Source organism: Protopterus annectens, chromosome 12.part0, assembly GCF_019279795.1.
Source record: "Protopterus annectens isolate FY-2018-M chromosome 12.part0, PAN1.0, whole genome shotgun sequence".
Classification (NCBI taxonomy): domain Eukaryota; kingdom Metazoa; phylum Chordata; order Ceratodontiformes; family Protopteridae; genus Protopterus; species Protopterus annectens.
In genome coordinates this window covers 188,408,412-188,431,419 of record NC_056746.1, presented here as the reverse complement: position 1 = coordinate 188,431,419, position 23,008 = coordinate 188,408,412, and the positions used below count along the sequence as shown (strand labels likewise).

Here is a 23,008-nt window from a genome sequence, read left to right as displayed (position 1 = left end):
ACAGTATTACTAAAGATCAAAGCAGAGAGGCCCAAGGGGATCCTAATTACTCCAGACTGGCCAAGACAACACTGGTATCCACTACTACGGAGCATATGTCACAACAAAAAGTGGGCCCTTCCCCAATGGCCCCTACTTTTGACTCAACACAACTTCAAAACAGTGCATCCAAACCTTCAGACGCTGCAGCTAACAGCCTGGGAGATCCCATGAATAACCTCAATCTATCTCTCTCCAAGGAAGTTCAGCGGATATTAACAGAAGCTCGAAGACCATCCACCAGAAAGGTTTACTTAGCAAAATGGAAGAGATTCAGCATTTGGAATACCAGCAAGGGACATGATGCATCATTATTGAACATCCCACTCATCCTGGAATATTTGGCAGATATGCTACAGAATGGACTCTCATATTCTTCCATAAAGATACATGCTTCAGCTATTTCAGCTAGATATAACACTGATCCGCCTGTGTTTTCACACCCTAAGGCAATTCCTCAGGGGAATCAAGAACATTAAGCCACCAAGAAAAGCTCCAGTGCCAGCTTGGGACCTCAACTTTGTCCTAAAAAACTGACTCTACCTCCCTTTGAGCCAGCAGCTTCAGTGGACTTACAATTTCTCTCATGGAAGACAGCTTTCCTGTTGGCAATTACCTCAGCAAGAAGGGTTTCGGAACTACAGGCCCTAATGGCAATACCACCGTTCATAATCTTTCAGAGACAGGGTCTCCTTAAGAACCAACCCTACTTTTATGCCAAAGGTGGTATCTAGGGTTTCTTTAAATCAAGCTATTCACCTGCCTACTTTCTTCCCCAATCCTGAGAGCAAAGGAGAAAGACTGTTGCATACCTTGGACATTCACAGACAACTTCGCTACTACCTGGACAGAACCAAGACCAGTAGTAAGTCTGATCAGCCTTTTGTAGCTTACGCCCCTGGAGTACAAGGAAAAGCAATTTCCAAACAGACTATTTCAAAATGGATTGGACATTGCATCAGATTTTGTTATTCCTTCCATGGGAAGAATGTTCCAGCCAATGTCAGACCACACTCCACCAGAGCTACCACCACCTCTACAGCATTCTTAAGAGGGGTGCCTACAAAAGACATTCTAGAAGCTGCTACATGGAGCTCCGTGCATACATTCTCCAAATACTACAATCTCCCTTTATACTCCAGATCCAGAGCAGGCTTTGCTTCGGCAGTCCTGCAGGGTTCGATTGCCACACCATCTCTTTCCTAGAGCATTCCTCCTCCCCCAGCTAAGCTATGGTATTCAACCCATATATTATGACTGCAGTTGCATTCTTGAAGGACATAGTACAGTTTTGTACCTACCATAAATGTAGATGTCCGATAGATATGCAACTGCAGTCGGATTTTCCCTCCCTCCATACCCCTCTATGCCTTGGGTCCACTCCTATCCCTGTTTCTCTTAGCTGGGCATATCTGTTATGGTGTATCTGTTTATTGCTTACTTATTTGTCTGGAATCCTGTTTTGTCTTCCAATTTGATTACAGCCTTCCTTGGAGGGCACCTGGCATCTGGGGCAAGAAACACTGAAGAAAATGGCGTCGGCTGATGCTTATATACTCCAGCCGCTCTGACGTTGGAGAGAAATGCGACATCAGCCGACGTCGGACCCAGACTTTGGAATCCGGCCGACCGAGGGCTGCCTGAGGCAGGACAACCCATATGTTATGACTGCAGTTGCATATCTATCGGACATCTACATTTATGGTAGGTACAAAACTGTACTTTTTGGGATGTCTCACTTACTTTACATTTGCTATTGTTTAATTTGAAATTGTACAACTTATTCTGTTAAGCAGCAGTATCATCTATTTTCATGTTTTTCTTGTGTTTGCACTCCTTGCTAACAGATCATCAGTTATGTTCCAAGCCTTCAATTGCTTGTGCAGCAGCTGTTTGGAATGGTACTGATGAAGATACCAAATGATTCAAATAGTCTGTACATTCATAAATGGTGTATTAAGTGTAAACAGTTTGGAGCTTGCCTCGTCTGTCTTTATGTGCTAAAAATCCTGGTGTGCATCTCACGCTGAAAAGAAGTCAGCACTTGACATTCCTAAGAGACCACAGGGAAAGGGAAGTGAGTAGGGCATATATATTTAAAAAAAAAAAAAAAAAAAAAGACGGACAGCTGAGCCCCCAGGATGCTGTTAAGATCAATGACTGCCTCCAGCAACACTGGAATAAGGGGGGGGGGGGGTGGCTGGTAGATCTGGTATGGACGTGAGGCACGGGGGGGGGGGCAATAGGTTGAGGACTGATGGTACCAAAAATGTTTTTTTTTTTCCTTAGCTTCGTAGCATTTGAAGGCATAGTTTCCATATATAACAAACATGCATTATTATCTATGCATATAGTTTCTGTATACAACAGTAAGAATGTATTTTTTCTCTCTCCAAAGTTAGTTAAGAGTAAATGACTGCCACATTCCTTAAATATTTTACAACAGTGCTGTCTGGTAGTATTAAATGCCTCTCTTTTTACCTTAGAGAGTTAGACGAATGCAAGAGGAAGCAAATGGAGGAAAATCCTGAAGATAGCAGAAGCAGGACAGAACTTGCTAAGATTGAATCCAAACACGTAAGGCCCCAAATAAAAACATCAATACCTACAACTGCACAGACTGTTATATGTATCTGAAAAAATAACCATACATTCCCAAATGGCTTGTTCTTTAAACTGCATTTTGTAATTTCTTATAAATTCCTTTAGACTTTGCTAAAAGAGCATTCTTTTCACGTGCATTTCATTCTGAGCTTTGAAGACCATTTGCTGACCTGTATTTCCAATTTTTTTTTTTTTTTTTTTTTTTTTTTTTTAGATTTGAAGTTTTGAATGCAGCTTGTATGGGGAATGTGTGGTGTTTATGCTACCATTTTCCATGGGATTTATGCAAAATCAGCAAATGATGCTGATTATAGATGAAGTATGCAAGTTTGTGTCTACTTTGTTGAATTTTTCTGATGGAGGTGCGAGACCCTTTGGTTCTGGGCTGTTCTGTTACGTACTGAGCCGGTATAATGATTTGTTGGCAGTTTTTTGTAATTATAATTTCTGAATTATGGTTTGTCACTACCACGCATTTTAAATCACTGCTGCAGTATAATGCCTTATTTAAAGGAAATTGCCAAAGGTGGACATTTGCTCTTTTGGTCCAACTTCCAAACTGTTCACATATGTTCCCACATATACTGAGTACCCCTACCCCACCCATCTGTCTGAAGTACTGCCCAAAAGAAAGAGTTGGTTGCTGCCTTATACAGTCTTTTCCCCTGCAAGAAGTGATAGGTCATCAGTTTTGGATTTCTTCCAGATGACTTCTTGAGAAAAGCCTGGCCTAAAATATAAGTTGCTACTGTATATGTTTTGTAAATAGACAATTACTTGGAAAAAAAGTGTTCTTACTACACTTAAAATGCTGCAACTTAACATCTTAAATGATTGATGTGTGTAGCATACCTGTGTATCTAAACTTTCCTTGCAAACAATTTCTGTAGTTGTGTACATTGTTGTTTTCTCTCTTCTCTTCTCTTGTACTCCTGGGCTGAACCTGAAAAAGGTTTACTTTTCACACTTGTGTAATGTACAACCGTCACACTTGTGTAATGTACAGCCGCATACCTGTAGTCACTTCATGTCCAAAAATAACAATCCCCGTATGACTGTATACAGGTAATAGTCAAATGTGAATGGGAACACTCCTCACCGGGGAGTATGGACTGTAACAAACCCACCCATAATATGTAATGCCAACAGAATTAGCTGCTGACAGGTGCCCAAACACCTGTGTCTATAAACACAGGTAAAACGTCAAAATAGGGAGATAAGCCCTGTCCATATGATTCGTCTGACATTTGACCTCGGCCAGGGAAGTTCCGTTTGCCAGGTGGACAAGCCTAAACCCAGATCACTACATGAACACCCTGACCATTAGTAGATAAGCAAACAAACCAACATTAATTCTTCAGTTTGGGAACTCTTATTTGGCTCTTATATGACTGATTTCTAATTACAGACTGACACTGTTTGATTTTGCTATTAAAAGCTGATATTTTTTGCATTGAATTAAATTTCACAAATCTTCTAATGTTTATGACTTTCCTGGGAAAATCTTCCTTTTAGTCTGTGTGTGTTTTGCTTTTTAAGCACTGCTACTTTTAGAAAGAAATTTTGGACCAGTCGATTCAAAAATCCCAAATGCCACTTGAATTAGAAGTAAGAGGCCTTAGTCAGTGCTAGCTATATTTCATGCAAACCTTCTACCAGTGGTCATCAGTCTAGGGAAACCAGGAAAATGGAGTGACAAAAGAAAAAGCTAGTCGGTGAAACAGTGAGTAGGCTGTGTAAGGACTTCGAAAACCCTTCTAGTTGTATGGAGGTCTGTAAGCATTGTTTGTGCACTCAGGGCCATCGTGTCATTACTGTAGAATCTCCTTGTATCTTGACCCTTTAGTGGAAGGTAGTGGGATTCATGCCTGCTGATGTACAGGCCTTGGAGGAAGAGAATGGGTACTTGGTTGTCAGGTGCATTTTGAAAAGCATCCACTCCACTAGATTTTGGTCACCCATCTAGAGCTGCATATATCGTAAGATATATTCTAGTAGTCCTAATACACAGGAGTAGGGTCTTTTCAGTAATCCCAATGCTGTCGGGAGATTTCCTTCTGTTGGTAAAGTAGGTCTGATGTCTGTGGCCCAGCTTGGCCACCTCTTTGTCAGTGCCTCAACTTACATGTGACTAAAACATTCAGTGAGAAATATGTTCTGATGTGGAAGAGGATAAACCACTTGCACCATACAAACTGAGTGTAACTTATTGCAGGGTTAAAAAGCCACAGGACTCGAAACTAAAAGCTGTGATCTTCTTTAATAATTTAATAGTAACAAAAAAGACATTCCATTAAGCGCTTTCGTCCCTGAACCATGGGGCTTCATCAGAATGACTAGTTAACTAATAAGACAACCTTGTATACAAAAAAAAAATCATGTGATCAAGTTAACTAAACATCATTAACCAAAAAACTAATTGGAATTAGTTTAAAACAGTCTTCTTTCGGCTTTTCCCGATTAGGGGTCGCCACAGCGGAACTCCGGTCCGCTAATGATTGGCAGTAGATTTTTACGGGCTGGCTTTCCGGGCCTAACGCACAACCTTCAACGAAGGAACACTCATTCATGCGTGTCGACACATAGAAGACGCTCTAATTGAGAATCGAACGTGCAATGTCTAACTGTGAGGCAACCGTAGTGCTACAAAAACATTGTTGAACATTCCAAAACCTTTGACAAAGACTGACAATTAGTTTACTCACTTAAATAATGCTAAAAAGACCAAAATCATATTCAATTAAAAAAAAATTGTGTTATAGTAAAGCTTTAAAATTTAAAAATTTGAGTGATCTAAGTTTAAGCACTGGTTGGAACTGAAATAGTCATTTAAGCCAGGGTAATCTAATGCTTTAAGTTTTAACTGCCGGCACATTGCCCTGTGCTCTAATTTTGTTGGCCAATTTCCACCACAGGGGTTCTTACACACTTGTTCCAATATTGCAAATCCAAATCCACTAAAAGTCATTCAATAAAAATTGTTTAGACAAGGCATTGTTGAAATTCTTTTTCTTAATGTTGTATTAGTGTTTGTATATTCTTTTACGTAAGCACATTTCCATTTTTCCTTTATAGAAACCACAACACCCTAAACATTTTTCGGTGTAAACTACCCCTTTTCTTCCACAATTTCCTTTTTGTAAGGTAAGTGTAGGTTTCAAAACATTGTCTAATATTAGAAATTACTATTCTACAATGTAGCTGCATTGACTACATTGTCCACATTGGGTGGTATCTTTCTTAGCCATGAAATTTAGACTATCAGGGGTCCTCAAATAAGTAGATTCAAAAAGGTTTTTAAAATTACAGTACTTGTTTTGTAAATAAAATGTGGTCTTTCCCCTAATAAATAAAAAATGGTGGGGTTAGCTCTCAAAACATTCCACTGCGTTCTAATGATATTTCTTATTTCATTTATATTTGTGTTATACTCAACCACCATAGAATGCTCAAACACCTATCAGGAACAGTCATTGTAAAGTTGTTGTTAGAGTTATTCGTGAAACCAACTCCTAGAATGGGATTTGGATTTAGTACCCCCATCCCTTTTTAACTTCCATAGTAATATCCCTTACTAATTCTTCAGGGTATCCCTTATCCAAAACATTGAAAATCTTATCCATCTCTGCAGCAACATCCTGTACTTCCAAAGTCATTCTAACCACTCTAGCACATTGTTCCTTCACTAAATTTCTTTTTTGAAAGAAAGGGTGGGAACTAGTAAAATGTAAATAATTACTAAAAGTTGTTTTTCTGTTACATCTGTGACTTAAAACCTGCTTGAGTATTGGTAATAAAAGTATCAACATAATTCATCAGTAGATGCTGCTGTGTTTGCTGACAGTTTCTTCTCATACTTTAAACATACATAAGAAACACCAGTTCCTATCTGACACAAATCATTGTTAAGTTTAGGAGTAAACACCTATAAACAAAGTATATAATGGAGGGAAAAACTCCTTGTCTTGAGAAGTGAAGTCAATACCTCACACTCCAGAAGAGAATTTAAGGGATTAAAATGAAAGTTGTGTACATATGATAGATCTGTGGTGTCTTTTTTCATATAGTTTAAAATGTGTGTTATTGGATATAACTCGGGTCCAATGCCAGCCTTCTTTCAGACTTTGAATCCAGAGCTGCACCTCTTCTACTCATAACACACTGCATCTCCCATCCAACTCCCAAAGAGTTTGCCACTCATACTGCTACTATGATAAGCATGAGGAACTTAATGAAAGATCCAAAATGAGCAAGCCCAACCGCCTGAATGCATAGGAGACAAACCACTACTAGGAGGGGACAGTTGGGAAGGAAGGTTAAACTGGATGGAAACTAACAACCTGGATCTGTCATTATGATATGTTCATAACTTTTGTGTCTGATGTTTTCAGTCTGGCTTCAACCTGTGGGACAGAGTCCTCGGCCACATATCACCGCAGGGAGACCCTAGGAGAGAACATTTCCCAGAATGATGGAACCAAAAGATTCCCTGGACCTTGACTGTACATAGAGTTTGTAGTGGGGCACAAACATGCAAGTGTTAAACCAAGAGAGTGCGTCACAAATGTCATCAATAGAGGCTGTAGAGAAGGCTGTGGAGGCTGCAAATACCCTGGTAGAATTGTAGGTAAAGACGTTCCACTCAAGGAATACATAAAGGAAATGCAGTCATAAAGCATTTGGATAATGTCACTTTAGACACAGGCATGCCCAGCATGGCCTTGGAAAAGGAAACAAAGAGCTGATCTGTCTTCCTAGTCCAAGTAAAATCTACGTTGTCTATGAACATCTAGGCATTGGAGCAGGAATTCACCCTTAGGACTATTTGGGAAGACTAGCAAATAAGCTGATTCAGAGTAGGTTCTGAGACCGCCTTGTACAAACTGGAGGGATCGATCCTGAGAATTACCCTGTCCTTATGAAAAATCAAATGAGGAGGAACAGTGGACAAAGTATGCACCTCAGACAGTCATCTAGCAGAGGTAATCATGACTAGAAAGCTTGTTTTCCAAGATAGCAACTTCAAGGAACAGGTAGCCAAAGGCACAGAAGGAGAACTAACCAGTACTTGCAGCATGAAAGGTAGATCTTGAGGGGAAGACAGGATTATGAATTGGTGGTTGTAACAAAAAAGTACTCTTAAAGAAGACTTTGGAGCTCTTCAGGGTAGTCACAGGAGTATTGTCCCTGCCAATGTAAAAATTATTAGTAGTGCCAAGCTGAGCCTTAATAGTAGAATAATTTAAATAGGCGTGAAAAAGATGAGGAAGAAAATCCAGAATGGTATCAAGAGGGGTAGAAAAAAGAACCAGACCTCTAGATGAAGCCCAAACAGCAAAGTGTTTCCATTTACTAGCATCTCTGACCATCATTGAAATTTGAAACATCATGCGGCTAACCTGAGGGGTATGAACGTTGGGTGAAGAAATCCCTGCTGGATGTGTAATCAACCCTGGAATGGGGAGCAGCACCTGGGTGACGCACGTGAGTCCACAGAAGAGGGGAACTAGACTTGGGAGCTAAAATGGTGCAATGAGAATCACAGTTGCTCTGCAACTGGTTGCTTTCCGATGAAACTTTATTATGAATGGAGTAGGTGGGTAAGTGTACAGTAGACCAGGGTATTGGGCATGCATAAGAGTGTACTTATGTGATTTTCCTGGGGGGAATTAGGGGATAAAAACTGCTGAATGTCATATTGGTTTAGGAGGCAAACAAATTGCAGCAGGGAGTGCCTCAGTGTCAGAAAATCTGGGCTGCTGCCTCTGGATTTTTGAACCACCAGTGAAAACGGAGATATTCCTGCTCAAACTGTCCACCATGATGTTGGTCTTCCCCAGAATGTGCTTTGCAGTCAGAAACTGTTGATAGGACATTGCCACACTGTCATGGCCTCCTGACAAAGAATGTAAGATAATGTTTCCCCCCTTAATTATTTAAGCACCAAACCACAGACATGTTCATCTGGACTGAAAGTCTGTAACACTAGGAGGACAACTCTTACCTGTAAGACACTGATGTGTAGGCTGGCCTCAGAGTACATCTGTGTGCCTTGCATTGTCTTCCCTTTGTAATGCCCCACCCCACCCTAGAATGGAGGTGTCTGTAGCTACCATGGCCTGAGGTTAGGAAAGAATGATCACCTAGCAGGGAACAGAAGGGTCTCCAACCTCCAGCTGATCTTGCCCAACAACTCTTCATTATGGCTACTAGAAAATCCGTAGGATGCATTAAGTTTAACCAGTGAGCTGCTAGTGTCCACTGCATAATCTTCATGTGGTACCTTGCTAAGGGTACCAGGCAAATTAATGTTGCCGTGTGTCCCAGGAGCCTCAGAGTTGAATATATAGGGGGGAGGGGTTGAGATAAAAGCAGATTTGATGCCTCTGTTCGAAGAGATATTGGCAAAATTCCAATCCACAGGTTGTCTGAGAAACCATATCCAAATGGCTGCTGCAACTTACAAAAGAAGATTTGCTTGCCCCGTTTCTGGTTGCTCTGAAAGGACCACTGGAGGTGTCAAAGCACACTCCGGCAGTCGGAGTCTTTCTGTCCTGTCCACTCATGGTTAACATGTCTTTGACCTTTGGGTCAAACTGGGAAGAATTGTTAAACTGGGTGTTGACAAAGGCCACCTTAAAACTGCCCACAAAGTTGCACAGACCCATACAGGTGCGTTAGTGCCTGCCACACGAGGCATTCCATCGTCTGCATTGGAGAGCAGACACATGAACATGTTAGTGATCAATTACATGGTAGACAACAGTGTTTCGAGAGTCTTCTGCACCTCTAAAGACTGCAGTCTTCACTACATTTGACACTTCTCACACAATGTCATGTTGAAACTTCATCAGATAAGCTAAGTAGTTAAGCACTCTCACCACAAATGCCACTGAGGCATAGGCTTACTTTTCTAACTGGTGGAAAGCCTGGGACTCTGGGGGGATGGATTGAGAAACTGTCTTCTGAAGTATTCTTTTTGGTGGCTGCTTCCACCACTTTGATCACATCAACCATGGGACCCTTATTCCAGTGTTTCTGGTGCTTAGGTGGTACTAAGATCCAATCATTTTGGGAATTGATTACACCACATCTGCCTCTTTTCATACCCTCCAGAACACCAGATCGATGAGCACATCCAGAGGGGAATCCAGGAAGTAGATGGGCCCACACACCAAAGGCCTCCAAAAGCACTAAATCCTCTGACAAAAGGGCTTTTGCGGTTCAACCCCCACATTGTCACAATAACTTCAGATTGCAAAAAGAGACATCATCATGGGGAGGAGGATTTGGAGGGAACCCTCCCGTTCATCGAGGCCAGTGCCCTCTGTGAAAAATTCCTCAGGAGAGAACCCATGTGTTTCTTCTTGCACTGGTTCTTACTATATCCTTCCTAAACAGGAGACTCCAGAGAGGACCTAGGAGAAGGGAGCTCTGATGGCAGGGACATGTGGAGACCCAGAGGTGTGGGCTGCCCCAGGGCCAGCTGAAAAGCATCCACAGCCCCAGACACTTAAGATGAGCAAGATGTCCAGTTGCTGCAGACCAGCCCATCTCTGAGCTAGAGAAAATCCTCTTTATGGCATTGAAGCTGGAGTAAAGGCCAGACTCCTGCTTCTGATACTGCTTAGACTTGAAGATCAAGCGAGACATTGATCTCAGCTGCCAACACAACTTGCTTTGACGCCAGATCTGGAGCTGGACTGTCAAGTCCTGAAGTTCCGAGATCAAGAGATGACTCTGAAACTTTGAGAGATGACCCTCACCCCGGGACCATGGCCCTGAACTCCTGGCTCCAAGGCATTCCCAGTTCTGACAGTCGAGAAAGCCAAGGAAGGGGTTGGTGCCTGAATCACCCAAGTCATTGGAGTTGATCTCTATGAGGGCAAAGCAACTGGATCCACAAATCTAGAGCTGAAGGACTTGGGGGAGGAAAAGTAAATGGAGCCGAGCCCTTTGGTAATGGTGCTGAGAAAGCAGGATGGAGCCCTAGCAATATCTGGATCTGCAAAAAGAAGTGCATAGACTGCTCCAAGTCCGAAGATTTTAAATGCTCCACCGACCAGGCAGAAAAAGCTGATGAGGCCACTGAAGAAGGCTTGGTGACCCTTCTGCCGGTGTTAGGATCTGACTGGATCCAAACCGGAGAAGCTGTGATCTGTGTCAGAAATGGCAAAGATTCAGAAGAGAATTCTTTTGTAGTGATAGGTGAAAAAGGATTATGAAGCTTGACCAAACCAGTCCCATCCTTAACTAAAAAGAGACTAGAGATACTGTAAGTAGGGGATAACAGACTTCCCCGATGCTTGTAGCACAGGTGATTGATCCCGGGATGAGGAGTCCAACCCTGCATCCGAAGGTCAGTGAACCTTTGGCTCTGGCTGATCAGAAGCTTCAGGAGCCACTTCCTTGTGATCCCTCTCCCTTTGGCCTGAGGTTTAGGTCCTCCTCTCTGCCCTGATCCTGGTCAGCCTTGTCGGGCTTCTTCTGAAGTGACTGGCAAAGGGGAAGAGGCAGGGGCAGCTGCCAATTGCAGCAAACCCTTCAACACCAGTTTTGCTTAGCACTCGTTTAGTGCCACAATCCTGAATCCAGCACAGATATTGCACTCTGTGTTAAGGTGTGATGCTCTGAGGTAGTAAACACACCGACTGTGGATATCTTGAGCCAGTAGCTTGTGGAATAAAGCTACATTTATCTTAAATTCTCTATCTTTGTCCCTCTCTTTATCTATGGCAGCTAGGGAAAGAGCTGTCAAAGACAAATTTTACAGAAAGAAACATAGTAACAGCAGAAACACAGCACACACACAACACCTACTACTAGTAATAGTATTACAGCCTAATAACCAACTACCTAAGTGCCTGCAGACTAATAAACACACAATGAGGAAAGGGAATACCTAGATTTTAAGGAAAATGGTAACAGAGAAAAAAGGCTGGAATGCCCATACACACTAACCAGCAATTGTCTAATCCAAGCTCTAAGCTACAAGCAAAAAGCTAGACTACCAACACTGTAAGTTCCACTAACTGTGAAACCTAACCACAAAGAGGGTAGAAGATGTACAAAATGGACCAAAATGTCTATTGGCATAAAAGGATACAGGACTGAGCTCATCAGTTGTGCTGTAGTTCATCAAAGTGGCAAACCACATCTGAGAACTGGGCGAGTAGTGTATTTTGGGTAGAGAAGGTGGAGCATTGGATTTAAAGTCTCTGAAAGAAGGCTGGTGTTGATCTGAGTTGGATCCAGTAACTACAGGTTGAAGCGAGAGGGAAAAGACAACATTGGATCGAAGAATTTTGGTATTTATTTATTTCCAATTATCAGGAAAGTCAGACTGGGCAGACATGACCCTTTCAGCAGAGGTCTTGGAGAGAAAATCTCCACGAGAAATAACAGTAGTTCATCTACAGCATGTAGACTGCTTGGGTAACATGTAGCAGCACTGCATACAAAGCTCCACTAGAGCTATTTACAGTAGTACTTGTAAAATATATAGAATGTGGACATAATGTTAGCATCATTACATACAATGTGAGGATGAATAAAGCTGATAATTTTGAAATAAGTATATTTTGCAGCAACATAATCAGCTACAGCAGTACTTGAAAAACAGAAGGAAGTTGAAACATTTACAAAGAGAGTGACAAAATCAGTGCAAACAAGTGAAGCTCAGATAATCTTCCCTATTGAAGAAAGGGATGACGACTGAACTTCCTCTGCCTGTAGTCTAACTTAATGAAGGTGAACTTTTGGTTGCGTTTCTGGTCAATTTTCTTTTGACTAATTATTTTGAGGATTTACAGTTTTTTTGAGGTCCTATTATTTTGTTTCTTTCAGGTTAAATATGGTAGTTATTATTTTTACTCTCTTGACTGTCGCCCTCAATCTTCACTATGCAGTATTATGCTTGATAATATATCATGGCTGCACATTGGGTAACAGCTTAATTCCAGCAAGTGGACTGCTACTTCTGGGTAAATTTCAGTAACTGGCTAGTAAGTGCACTTCCTGGATGCCAAGGAAAAAAAGAAATAGAGGACCTGAAGGAAAAATCCGCTTCAAAAGTGAGGAAAAAACACTGTCTGGGAAAAGTACTGCAGCTCTTCAGCAAAAACCAGTGCAAGCTCCAGACATGACTTCCAATAACCTAGAGGAATGTATAAGACAACTGTACACAGATTTGGTTAAAATAAATGAAACCCTGATGGAGTATAGCAACTCAAACAACAAAAGGCTGGAAAAATGAAAGTAGCTTTAAACAGATATTCAGATGAGGTGATAAAAACTGCAAAAATCAGATGTCAAAATGGAGAAAATACTGGCTGAATATGAGACTGCACAAGAAGAGTTGTTTCAAAAATAATAGAATTGGAGGACAGAGCATGATGGAAAACGTAAGATTTTCTGCTGTATTAAAGAACCTGGAAGGAATAGACTGTAGTAATTTTATGAAAGCACAAATAAGCAACCAGACTGGTATTCCACAGCAGGGGTTTCTAATTGAAAGGGCACATTTTGTGTATACTCCAGACCCGGCTATGAGAGAGCAACCTTTACCTTTAGTAGTAAATATGCAACCTCACCAGCAGAAAGAGTTTATTCTGACAAAACTGTGACAGGAGAACAAAGTACTAAAAGTGGGAGACAGCAGAGTGTTTGTGGAGAATGACTACTCATTGTACAAAAGGCAGAAGAGGAGTAAATATATATCACTATTCAGGGAATGTTGACAAGCAAGTGTGAGATTCAAACTGCTATACCCAGCTATCTTCAAAGTATTATTTCCTGGAGGGACAGAATCATATTTTGATAAAGTACGTACTAAGGAGGAAATACAAAAGTTTGACCAACAAAGAGCTGTGAAACAGGAGATTCTGCTTCTTGTTCTTCTGGTAGTAAAGCACACAGACTGTGCCAGTGAAACCTTTTGCAGTGTTTCAGTAAAAAATGCTTGAGAGTTGGGGGGGGGGGCACAAGAGTTGACTAGAAGAACTGAGAGTACATTGGAGAGGAAGTGAATACAGGATTTGGGAGTTGGAGATGAACAGGAATAAAACCAGTAGCTTGGAAATTGACAAATGCAGGATTACAAACCAATGATTATTTGTGAAACATCACAGGACAAGAAAAACTGGAAATATTGGACTTATTTGGACTTTGTTAAACTTGTAGGGGATTCTAAAGCATATGCCCTTCTTCACATCAATGTCATTAATGTTTGGAAAAATACTTAGGTGAGGGGAAGAGAAGGGAGAAACTTAAGTAAAACAGATTTATTTCTTAATGGTAATATTTCAGTGCATGTGTTTCTTTGCATACTATACAAAAAAGTTTTCCGAGTTATTTTTAAGTGTAATGGGGATACTACTGTGAACAGGTGCTCCTGTTTTTTTTTTTCCTTTTTTCTTTCTCCTTGTTCATTTTTAAGAAATGTAAGCACTGCAATGTATATTTAAAAAGTCTGATTTAAAGAGCATGACAGAAGAAAAATTAGTGTGCTTCCCCTCATTCTTGCATAGGGGAATGACTGGATTAAGGCTCTTTGCTTGATCTAGTAACACATTTTAACAGAAAGCAAGTAAATGAAAAAGAATATTGAATATTATAAATTTTTTTGTAGTAAATAGTAATTCTGTATCTGGTCCTCATGTCTCCAGGAGAAAATCTGATAGAGTAATGGCTAGGAAATAATGTTCTCTGAAAACATTAATCTGCTTTCCTAGTTAAAAGAACTATAAAGTTAAGACAAAATCAGCCCACACTTAGAAGCACAGGCTGCGCCATGTGTCTTAACATGGATAACCTTTATTTTAGGTTAACTGAAGTCTGAGTCTGACTGTCAGTTTCGAACATTTGTTCCTATTGGGGTAAATTTTCAATATTTGAAGATGTACATAGTTTTATGTGCTATTATGTTAGGTATTAGGGATTGCTTTTTTATTTGAGGGATTTCAATAAAGCAAAAAGTTTTGTAAGATGGATATGACAAGAAACAACTGTATAAAAGATCAATCTGCCAAACAGTGTATACACGTAACACAAAAGCAGGAACTAGACATATATATATAAAAGGTGGGAACCAATAACTTTTTAATACAATGATGCTGTCTGTAATGTCTGTAAATGTCAATGGTCTCGCAGATAAATACAAAAAGAAATAGTAGTGAGCTATATTAAAAATGTAGAGTGCAAATAGCTTGCTACATGAGACACATTTGGAAAGGACTGAACATGTGAATTTGAAAAAGAAAGGTTTACAGGATGGTTATTCAACAGAATACCTAGGACAAAGGAAAATGTACATACTTCTATTAGTTGCAGGAGGAGCTCCAATAGTGATAGAATAGGATAGAAAAAGATAATAATGGTTTTGTAGTACTAAGGGGCTACTGACAAGGGAATGTAATGCATTTATAATGTATCTAAAACTGCTATAATGGAGCTTAAGAAAATTCTGGGAGAAATAATCAGCTTTCAGCAAGGAATATTAATTGTAGGTGGGGATTGGAATTTGATTTGCAACAGCTGAGATGTGTTTGGGGGGCCCAAAATGGAAAATATAACAAAGGAGGTAGATTTTGAAGAAATGTATTAAAACATTTGCATGGAAGTTGTAAATTTAGTACTAGGAGTGTGGAGTAAATTTACATATTATTTCTCAAGACACAAATATGGGCTAGGCTAGACAGAATTTATATTTCACAGGAAAATGTGCATTTAATTGAAGGTCCTGATACGCACTCAATAACTATTTCATATCATGTGCCAGTAATAAGTAAAATAAAAATACAGGGTAATGTAATAAAAATGAGACGCTGGTGATTTCCCACCAATCTGTTTATGAGTGGAGATTAAGGACTGGGCAATGGAAAATATTCAGGAGCTATTGGAGAAGACAAAAATTTCTTCTGAAAATTTAGCTAGGGAGTGGAATAAAATTAAAGTGGAGTTTAAAAATAGGGTGGAAATAAAAGAAAGTGATCTATTGTTAAGAGGTAACAAGAGATGTTCTTCGTGTTTCACTGTTGCAGTCATTACATTTGGGTTTATCTGCTTGCAGGTAGCCTTCAGTCGGCCTGATTAACAAAGTCTTGGGTCCTGCGTTGGTTGCTGTCCCTTCTTCCATGATGTCAGGTCATCAGGGGTATAAAACATGCAGCCGACGCCATTTCATCAGTCTTTCTTGCCGTGCAGTGCCCGAAGCAGAAGCAGTTCGCAAGTGTCGGTCAGCCGACTCCTGAAATTTTCATTTTCGAGTTTCAGAACCGAAGTCTTCAACTAAAGCTAAGTACCCCGTTGGGGAAACTTTTTCTTGCTCCTTACCAATGTCCATAAAAGTTAATAATTGCATTAGTTGTGGAAAGCAAATACCTCATAAAGATTTTCATTCGTATTGTATTCCTTGCCTAGGCCCTGACCACGACGTACCCTGCTGTCGGTTTTGTGCTATATTTAATCAGCGCACTATCCGTCGTCTGTATATTTTCGCCGCTAAATATTTTATCCAGAAATTTCGTCAGTTAGCCATCCGACTACCAGGATTCCGAAAAAATGCAAAGATACAGAGACAGGCCGCCGAGGTCCAAAACTGCCGACGATGCCAGTACTCAGGCGCTTTCGCAGCCCCTGATACCCACTACTTCTGATTCGCAGGCCTCCACTGAGACCCATTCGGAGTCTGGTATGCCACGAGATGCTTCAGCTATGGAATCCACGGATGTCTCTACCTTGGATGGGTCCGGATCCTCTGTGCAGGCACTGGCTTCTGAGGGTGTATTCAGGCCTACGGATTTGCATATTAAATCAGCGCTTCCTCCTTTACTTAGGCCTAAGTCTCGATCCATGCCTAAAAAACCGACTCCCAGGCCACATGTGCAGGCCTCTCTGCCTAAAAACAACTGATAAGAATGGCTGAAGATCTAATAACTCTAATCAGGGGTAGCCAACCCCCCCCCCCCTTTCTAGGAGGCCTAGGACTGAAGTTGATTATGAATCTTTTGATCAGGATTCTGTTTTTTCTGATTCTTCTGATGATCTTATCTACTTTTGAAGATTCTGATGCAGAGGACTCCATTCCCTCTGCTTCCCCTGTTGAGGATTTTTCTTTTGGGGAAACCTTACATACTCTAAGGGAGCATTTCCACTGGGAAAGCCAGGATTTTTCTGATTCAAAAAAGAGGCTTAGAGATTTCCTTCTCCTACCTTAGCATAGGCTTTTAGCTATTCCTTCTGCACTAGACATTGTTGATGCTTTTTCGGAATCTAGTTTGCCCCCTGATGTTCTTCGTGTTTCACTGTTGCAGTCATTACATTTGGGTAATCCTGCTGGCAGGTTGCCCTCAGTCGGCCTGAATTCCAAAGTCCTGGGTCCTGCGTCAGCTGCTGTTGCCCCTTCCCTGATTTCAGGTCATCAGGGGTGTGAAAGATGCGGCCGACGCCATTTTCTTTAGTCTTTCTTGCTGTGCGGTGCCCGAAGCAGAAGCAGTTCGCAAGTGCCAGTCGGCCGACTCCTGAGATTTTCATGTTCGAGTTTCAGATTCGAAGTCTTCAATAAAGTTAAGTACCCCATTGGGGAAACTTTTTTCTTGCTCCAGACCGATGTCAGAAATAATTGTATTTCTTGTGGAAAGCAAATACCTCATAAGGACTTTCATTCTTACTGTATTCCTTGCCTAGGCCCTGATCACAATGTGTCTGGTTGTCTGTTTTGTGCTATTAAGCGTCGGTATGATTTTGCTTTAAACTATTTTGGATGCTGGTTTAATTATCCAGACATGTTGTCGGATAGCCATCCAACTACCGGAGTTCACAAAAAACGCAAAGAAAAGGAGAGAGATAGACAATCGAGGCCCAAAACCGACGACAAAGCTTCTCCTAAGCCAGTCACCAGTTCGCCAGTTCTCGGTGAGGCGCTTTCGCAGCCCCTGATGCCCGCTACTTTAGAGTTGCAGGCCGCTGCCGACTCCCATGTGGAGTCAGCCATGCCGCTGGAAACTCAAGGTATTGGAGCCTCAGATACTATTCCTTCAGATTAGGCTTGCCGCCCCTCCGTTTTTTTTCCGGACTATCAGGAAATCAAACTGATTCTCCGGTAGTCCGTAAAACACTGTATAAACTCCGGTATTCTGTTTCAAAAAGGAAACAGACTATCGGAGTTTGTAAATTGGCTGATTTACTATGTTTTTTTACAGAAAGGCGTAGTAAAATCAGCCAAAAGCAGGTGGCGGGAACGAAAAAAGAGGGCGTTCCCATTGAGTGATGCTGTCGTGATGTCACAAAATAGGCTGTATGTTGGCGGGAGAGGGGGTTGGGGTGGGCGTGTTTACTGGTGACGTGAGGGGCGTGTCTTTGCTCCGGTTTTAGCCGTGAAGGAAGGTGGCAACCCTACTTCAGATGGGTCTGGAGCCGCTGAGCAGGCACCGGCTTTTGAGGGTGTATTCAGACCTAAACATCTTTACATTAAACCATCCTCAGCTTCAAAGGCAAAGACTAAAAGCACCTTCTAAAGCAAAGAAACAAACTCAAGAGCCACGTGGACAGGCCTCTATGCCCAAAAAAACAGATGCTCAAAATAGCCGAAGACTTAGTTACCTTGATCAGGGGGTTCCATCCCCCTCCTGATAAGAGGCCTAGGCAAGAGACTGACTATGAATCCTCAGATCAGGTTTCTATTTCTTCTGATTCCTCTTCTGATCAGGAATATTCCCTTCCCCCCCCATGAGGATTCTGATGCTGAAGAATCTATACCTTTAGCTTCTCCTCCAAATGACTATTCTTTTGGGGAAACCTTGCATACCATGAGGGAGCATTTCCATTGGGAGAGCCAAGATTTTTCAGAATCTAAAAAAAGGCTTAGGGATTTCCTTTTACTACCTCAATACAGGCCACTAGCCATTCCACCTGCGTTAGATATTGTAGATGTGTTTTCGTAGTCTAGTCTTACCCCTGACTCCTTACCTCTCGCTCCAGTTAAGCCTGACAGATATTACAGGGTTCCTGACTCTCATAATTTCCTCTTTAAAAACCCTGCTGCAGACCCAGAAACTATTTCACAGGGTCCCAAAGGAGTTGAGGCTTCCGCTGCAAAAACCCTACCCCCTCTGACAGAGATTCTAGAGCATTGGATAGATGGGGAAAAAAGGTTTACACATCTGCTACCTTGGCTAGAAGGACCTTAAACTGTCAGTTTCATATGCTCAAATATCAACAACATGGCATTGCTTAAACAAAAAATGTTATTAAACTCTGAATGTGCAGAAAACAAGGAAATGCAGGATTTATTGCATGCAGCTGAACAAGTTGGAAAGCATATTTTGCAATGCGGTTTTGATTCTTTGGAGATCTCCTGCAGGGCCGCAGTTACGGGTTCTGTAATTAGGAGGCATGCCTGGTTAAAGGAATAAAATCTGCCTGATCATGTCAAAGTTAAATTATTAGGTGCAACTTTACAGCATGATACTTTGTTTGGTGTTAAGGCAGAGGAGGTGTTAAAGAAAATGGAGGACAAAGCTAAATCTATGCAAACCGTCAAAGATTTTTTACAAGTACAGCCACCTAGGTTTAGTAGACACTGGCCTACAAAGAATTTGTCCTTTCCTGTGTCAGACAGACCTCAAAGGGGCAGATCCAGACGCCCTAGAGGTAGATCCCAGGCGCAAGGTTCCTACAGGTCAAAGCAATGGGGTGCTTCTACCTCCAAAGTTGGAGAGGACAAATCACAACCATACAGAAAACAATCCCAATGACTTCCCCCTGCCTGCACCAAGCACTTATCTCCTGGCAGCACCCTTTGGGGGAAAATTAGCACTTTTTTCTCAAAATTGGCATATTATAACCCAGGACAAGTGGGTTCTAAATATAGTGTCACAAGGGTACAAGTTCCATTTCCATACCCTGCCAAAGGCAAACGGCTGGCCAGATCTGCCACAAAAACAAGTCTCATCCCTCATGGACATGGGGGCCATTCAACAAGTACCACAGCAAGAGCAGGGACAAGGATTTTACTCGAGACTGTTCTTGGTACCCAGAAAGGACAAGGCCTGGAGACCAATACTGGACCTATCTATTCTGAACACATTCCTGGATATACCAAAATTCAAGATGATGACTTTGCAGCAGCTTCTGCCCATGCTGGGCAAGAACGCTTGCTGGTGACTCTAGATCTAAAAGAGGCATACCTGCATGTCCCAATCAGACAATTATGCAGAAGATACCTCAGATTCAAGGCTGGCTCAATGCATTACCAATTCTCTGCACTGCCCTTTGGCTTGTCTACTGCACCCAGGGTCTTTACAAAGTGCCTGGCACCAGTAATTGCATTCTCCAGAGAAAGAGGAATACAAATATATCCTTACTTGGACAACTGTCTAATTCAAACAGAGAACAAGGACATTCCTCAACAGCATCTGGCATTTGTGAAAAGACGTCTAACATGCCTAGGGTACACAGTCAACGAAAAGAAATCAAAACTAGTACCCTCTCAAGAGATAATATTTCTGGGTGCAAGCTTAAGTACAACTGCCCAGATGGTTTATCTCATGCCAGACAAACAAAGGCAACTGACTACCTATTTCAAAATGTTGGCAGCAAAGGCCCAGTTATCTGCAAGAAAAATTTTGCAGGCTTTGTGCTTCATGGAATCCTGCATCCTACTAATTCTATATGCAAGACTGCATATGAGGAAACTTCAGTGGTACCCAAAAAGTGTTTGGACTCAACATTGCCACGACCTGGAAACAATGACTACTCTCATTCCCTGCCTACAACAGGAGTTTCGATGGTGGGCAAAGGCTTGTCACCAAAACAAGGGACAGCCATTCACATTACCCCCAGCCAGGCAGACACTAACAACGGATGCATCAGATTATGCCTGAGGGGCCCACATGGCAGGAAGATGCATTCAGGGCACATGGTCCTCAAACCAAATGCATCTACATATCAATCAAAAAGAGATGCTAGCTGTTCAGAATTCCCTGACAGCCTTCAAGGACCTACTTCATCTGAGACCACTACTGATAAAGACAGACAACACCACGTTCATGTGGTATATAAACAAGCAGGGGGGCACACATTCTTACCCCTTTGCAGACTAGCCATGACTTTGTGGGATACAGAATTAACTTACCAAGTACATCTGCAGGCACAATTCCTGCCAGGAAGGAAAAATACTCCTGCAGACGAACTAAGCAGAAACCTCATGGATCCCTCCTGGATCCCCACGAGTGGCAGCTGGATCCACAAGTCTTCAGCATGATAAGGAAATGGGGATGGCCGGACATAGATCTATTTGCCTCTCCTCACAACTACCAACTAAAAAGATTCTGCACAAGGACTTATCACAGACACGCATGGAAAGTGGACGCCCTATCTTTCAGCTGGAAAAAACTATCCATATATGCCTTTCCCCCACTGCCTCTCCTCCCCAAGGTACTCCTAAAGGTCAGACAGGAGAAGCCAAAAATGATACTGATTGCCCCAGACTGGCCCCGCCAGTACTGGTTTCCCATCCTAAAGAACGTCTCAATGCCCAGCTTGGACCTTACCTCAAATACCTCATCTACTGTCCCAGCAAAACAATCCGATCCTGCACAGCCAACTCAGGACTTTAAACCTGGCAGCATGGCGGATAATGTAGGCATACAAAACACACCTCTCAGTAAAGCTGTGATGGATGTCATTTTGGAAGCCAGAAGGATTAGTACTAGAAAATCTTATGCTGGAAAATGGAAGGGTTTCTGTGCTTGGAATTGGGCACAAGGAACTGATACAGCTGTGCTAAATATTCCTCAGATTCTGCAATACTTAACTGAGATGCTGGACAAAGGCCTATCTTTTTCGTGTATTAAAATTCATGCCTTCCTGCTCCCAGAAAATCTGACAGATACTAAAGGGTCCCTGAGTCCCACAAGTTCCTTTTTAAAAATCCCATTGCAGATCCGGAGATTATTTCACAGGGGCCCAAGGGCATTAAGGCTTCTACTGCTAAAAATCCTACCCCTTCTGATAGAGACTCCAGGACGCTGGATAGATATGGTAAGAAGGTTTACACTTCTACAACCTTGGCCATTAGGGCTTTAAACTGCCAGTTTAACTAACATGTTATTGGACTGCTTAAACAGAAATGATGTTGATTCCTGACTGTGTGGAAAATAATTACAGGATTTAATGCATTCTGCTGAACAAGTTGGAAAACATACTTTGCAATGTGGTTTTGATTCATTAGAGGCCTCTTGCAGGGCTGCTGTTACTGGGTCTGTGCTGAGAAGGCATGCTTGGCTGAAGGAGCAATCTTTGCCTGATCATGTTAAAGCTAAATTGTTGGATGCTCCCTTAAATCAGGACCGCCTGTTTGGCAACAAGGCTGAGGAAGTTCTTAAAAAGATGGAAGATAAAGCTAAATCTATGCAAACTGTTAAAGATTTTTTTTTACAAGTTCAGCCTCCTAAATGCAGTAGGCACTGGCCCTCTAAGAATTGGTCCTTTCCAACCCCTTCCAGGTCTTCTCAAGCCAAACCCAGACACAGCAAAAACCCAGGTTTCAGTCCCAGGGGACACGCACAGAACTAAGCAGTGGGGGGCCTCCACTTCCAGATCTGGGAATAATAAGACTCCCCCCCCCCATGATAAACTGTCTCAATGACTTCCTTTTAAAATTTCCAAGCAATTATCAACTAACTGCCCCTTTGGGAGGAAAGATTGCTCTTCATGCAAAGAATTGGGAACTCATTACCCAGGACAAATGGGTTTTAAATATAGTGTCCCAGGGATACAGATTTCACTTCCACACGTTGCCAACACCAAGCGGGTGGCTGGACCTACCCCCAAATCAGTGGGCAGAGGCCCAAAAACAAGTACTTTCTCTATTAAGCATGGGGGCTATTCAGTTGGTACCACAAGAGGAAAAGGGACAAGATTTCTACTCAAGACTTTTTCTGGTACCCAGAAAAGACGATTCATGGCGTTCTATCCTGGACCCGTCTACTCTAAACACCTTTTTGGAGATTCCAAAATTCAAGATGCTGACTCTTCACCAATTACTTCCTATGCTAGGCAAAGATGCCTGGCTGGCAACACTAGATTTAAAAGAAGCATACCTACATATCCCAATCAGGGAATCGTGCAGAAGATACCTACGCTTCAAAGCAGGCTACACGCACTATCAGTTCTCTGCACTTCCCTTTGGCTTATCTACTGTGCCCAGGGTATTCACAAAGTGCCTCGCTCCAGTTATTGCATTTTGCAGGCAACGAAATATTCAAATATACCCATACCTGGATGATTGTCTAATTCAGGCAGAAAGCCAGGACATACTTTTGAATTATCTGGCCTTTGTACAAAGGGTTCTAACTTGTGTGGG

General features: G+C 41.9%; 1 protein-coding gene across 1 annotated transcript in view; it reads left to right on the top strand.

The window, feature by feature from the left end:
- STUB1 (STIP1 homology and U-box containing protein 1) overlaps window positions 1–23,008 on the top strand; it is a 399,100-nt gene that overhangs the window by 201,498 nt on the left and 174,594 nt on the right. The window contains exon 5 of the mRNA XM_044088907.1: window positions 2,526–2,616. Within this exon, the coding sequence (XP_043944842.1) occupies window positions 2,526–2,616 (91 nt within the window). The remainder of the gene's footprint in view (window positions 1–2,525; window positions 2,617–23,008) is intronic.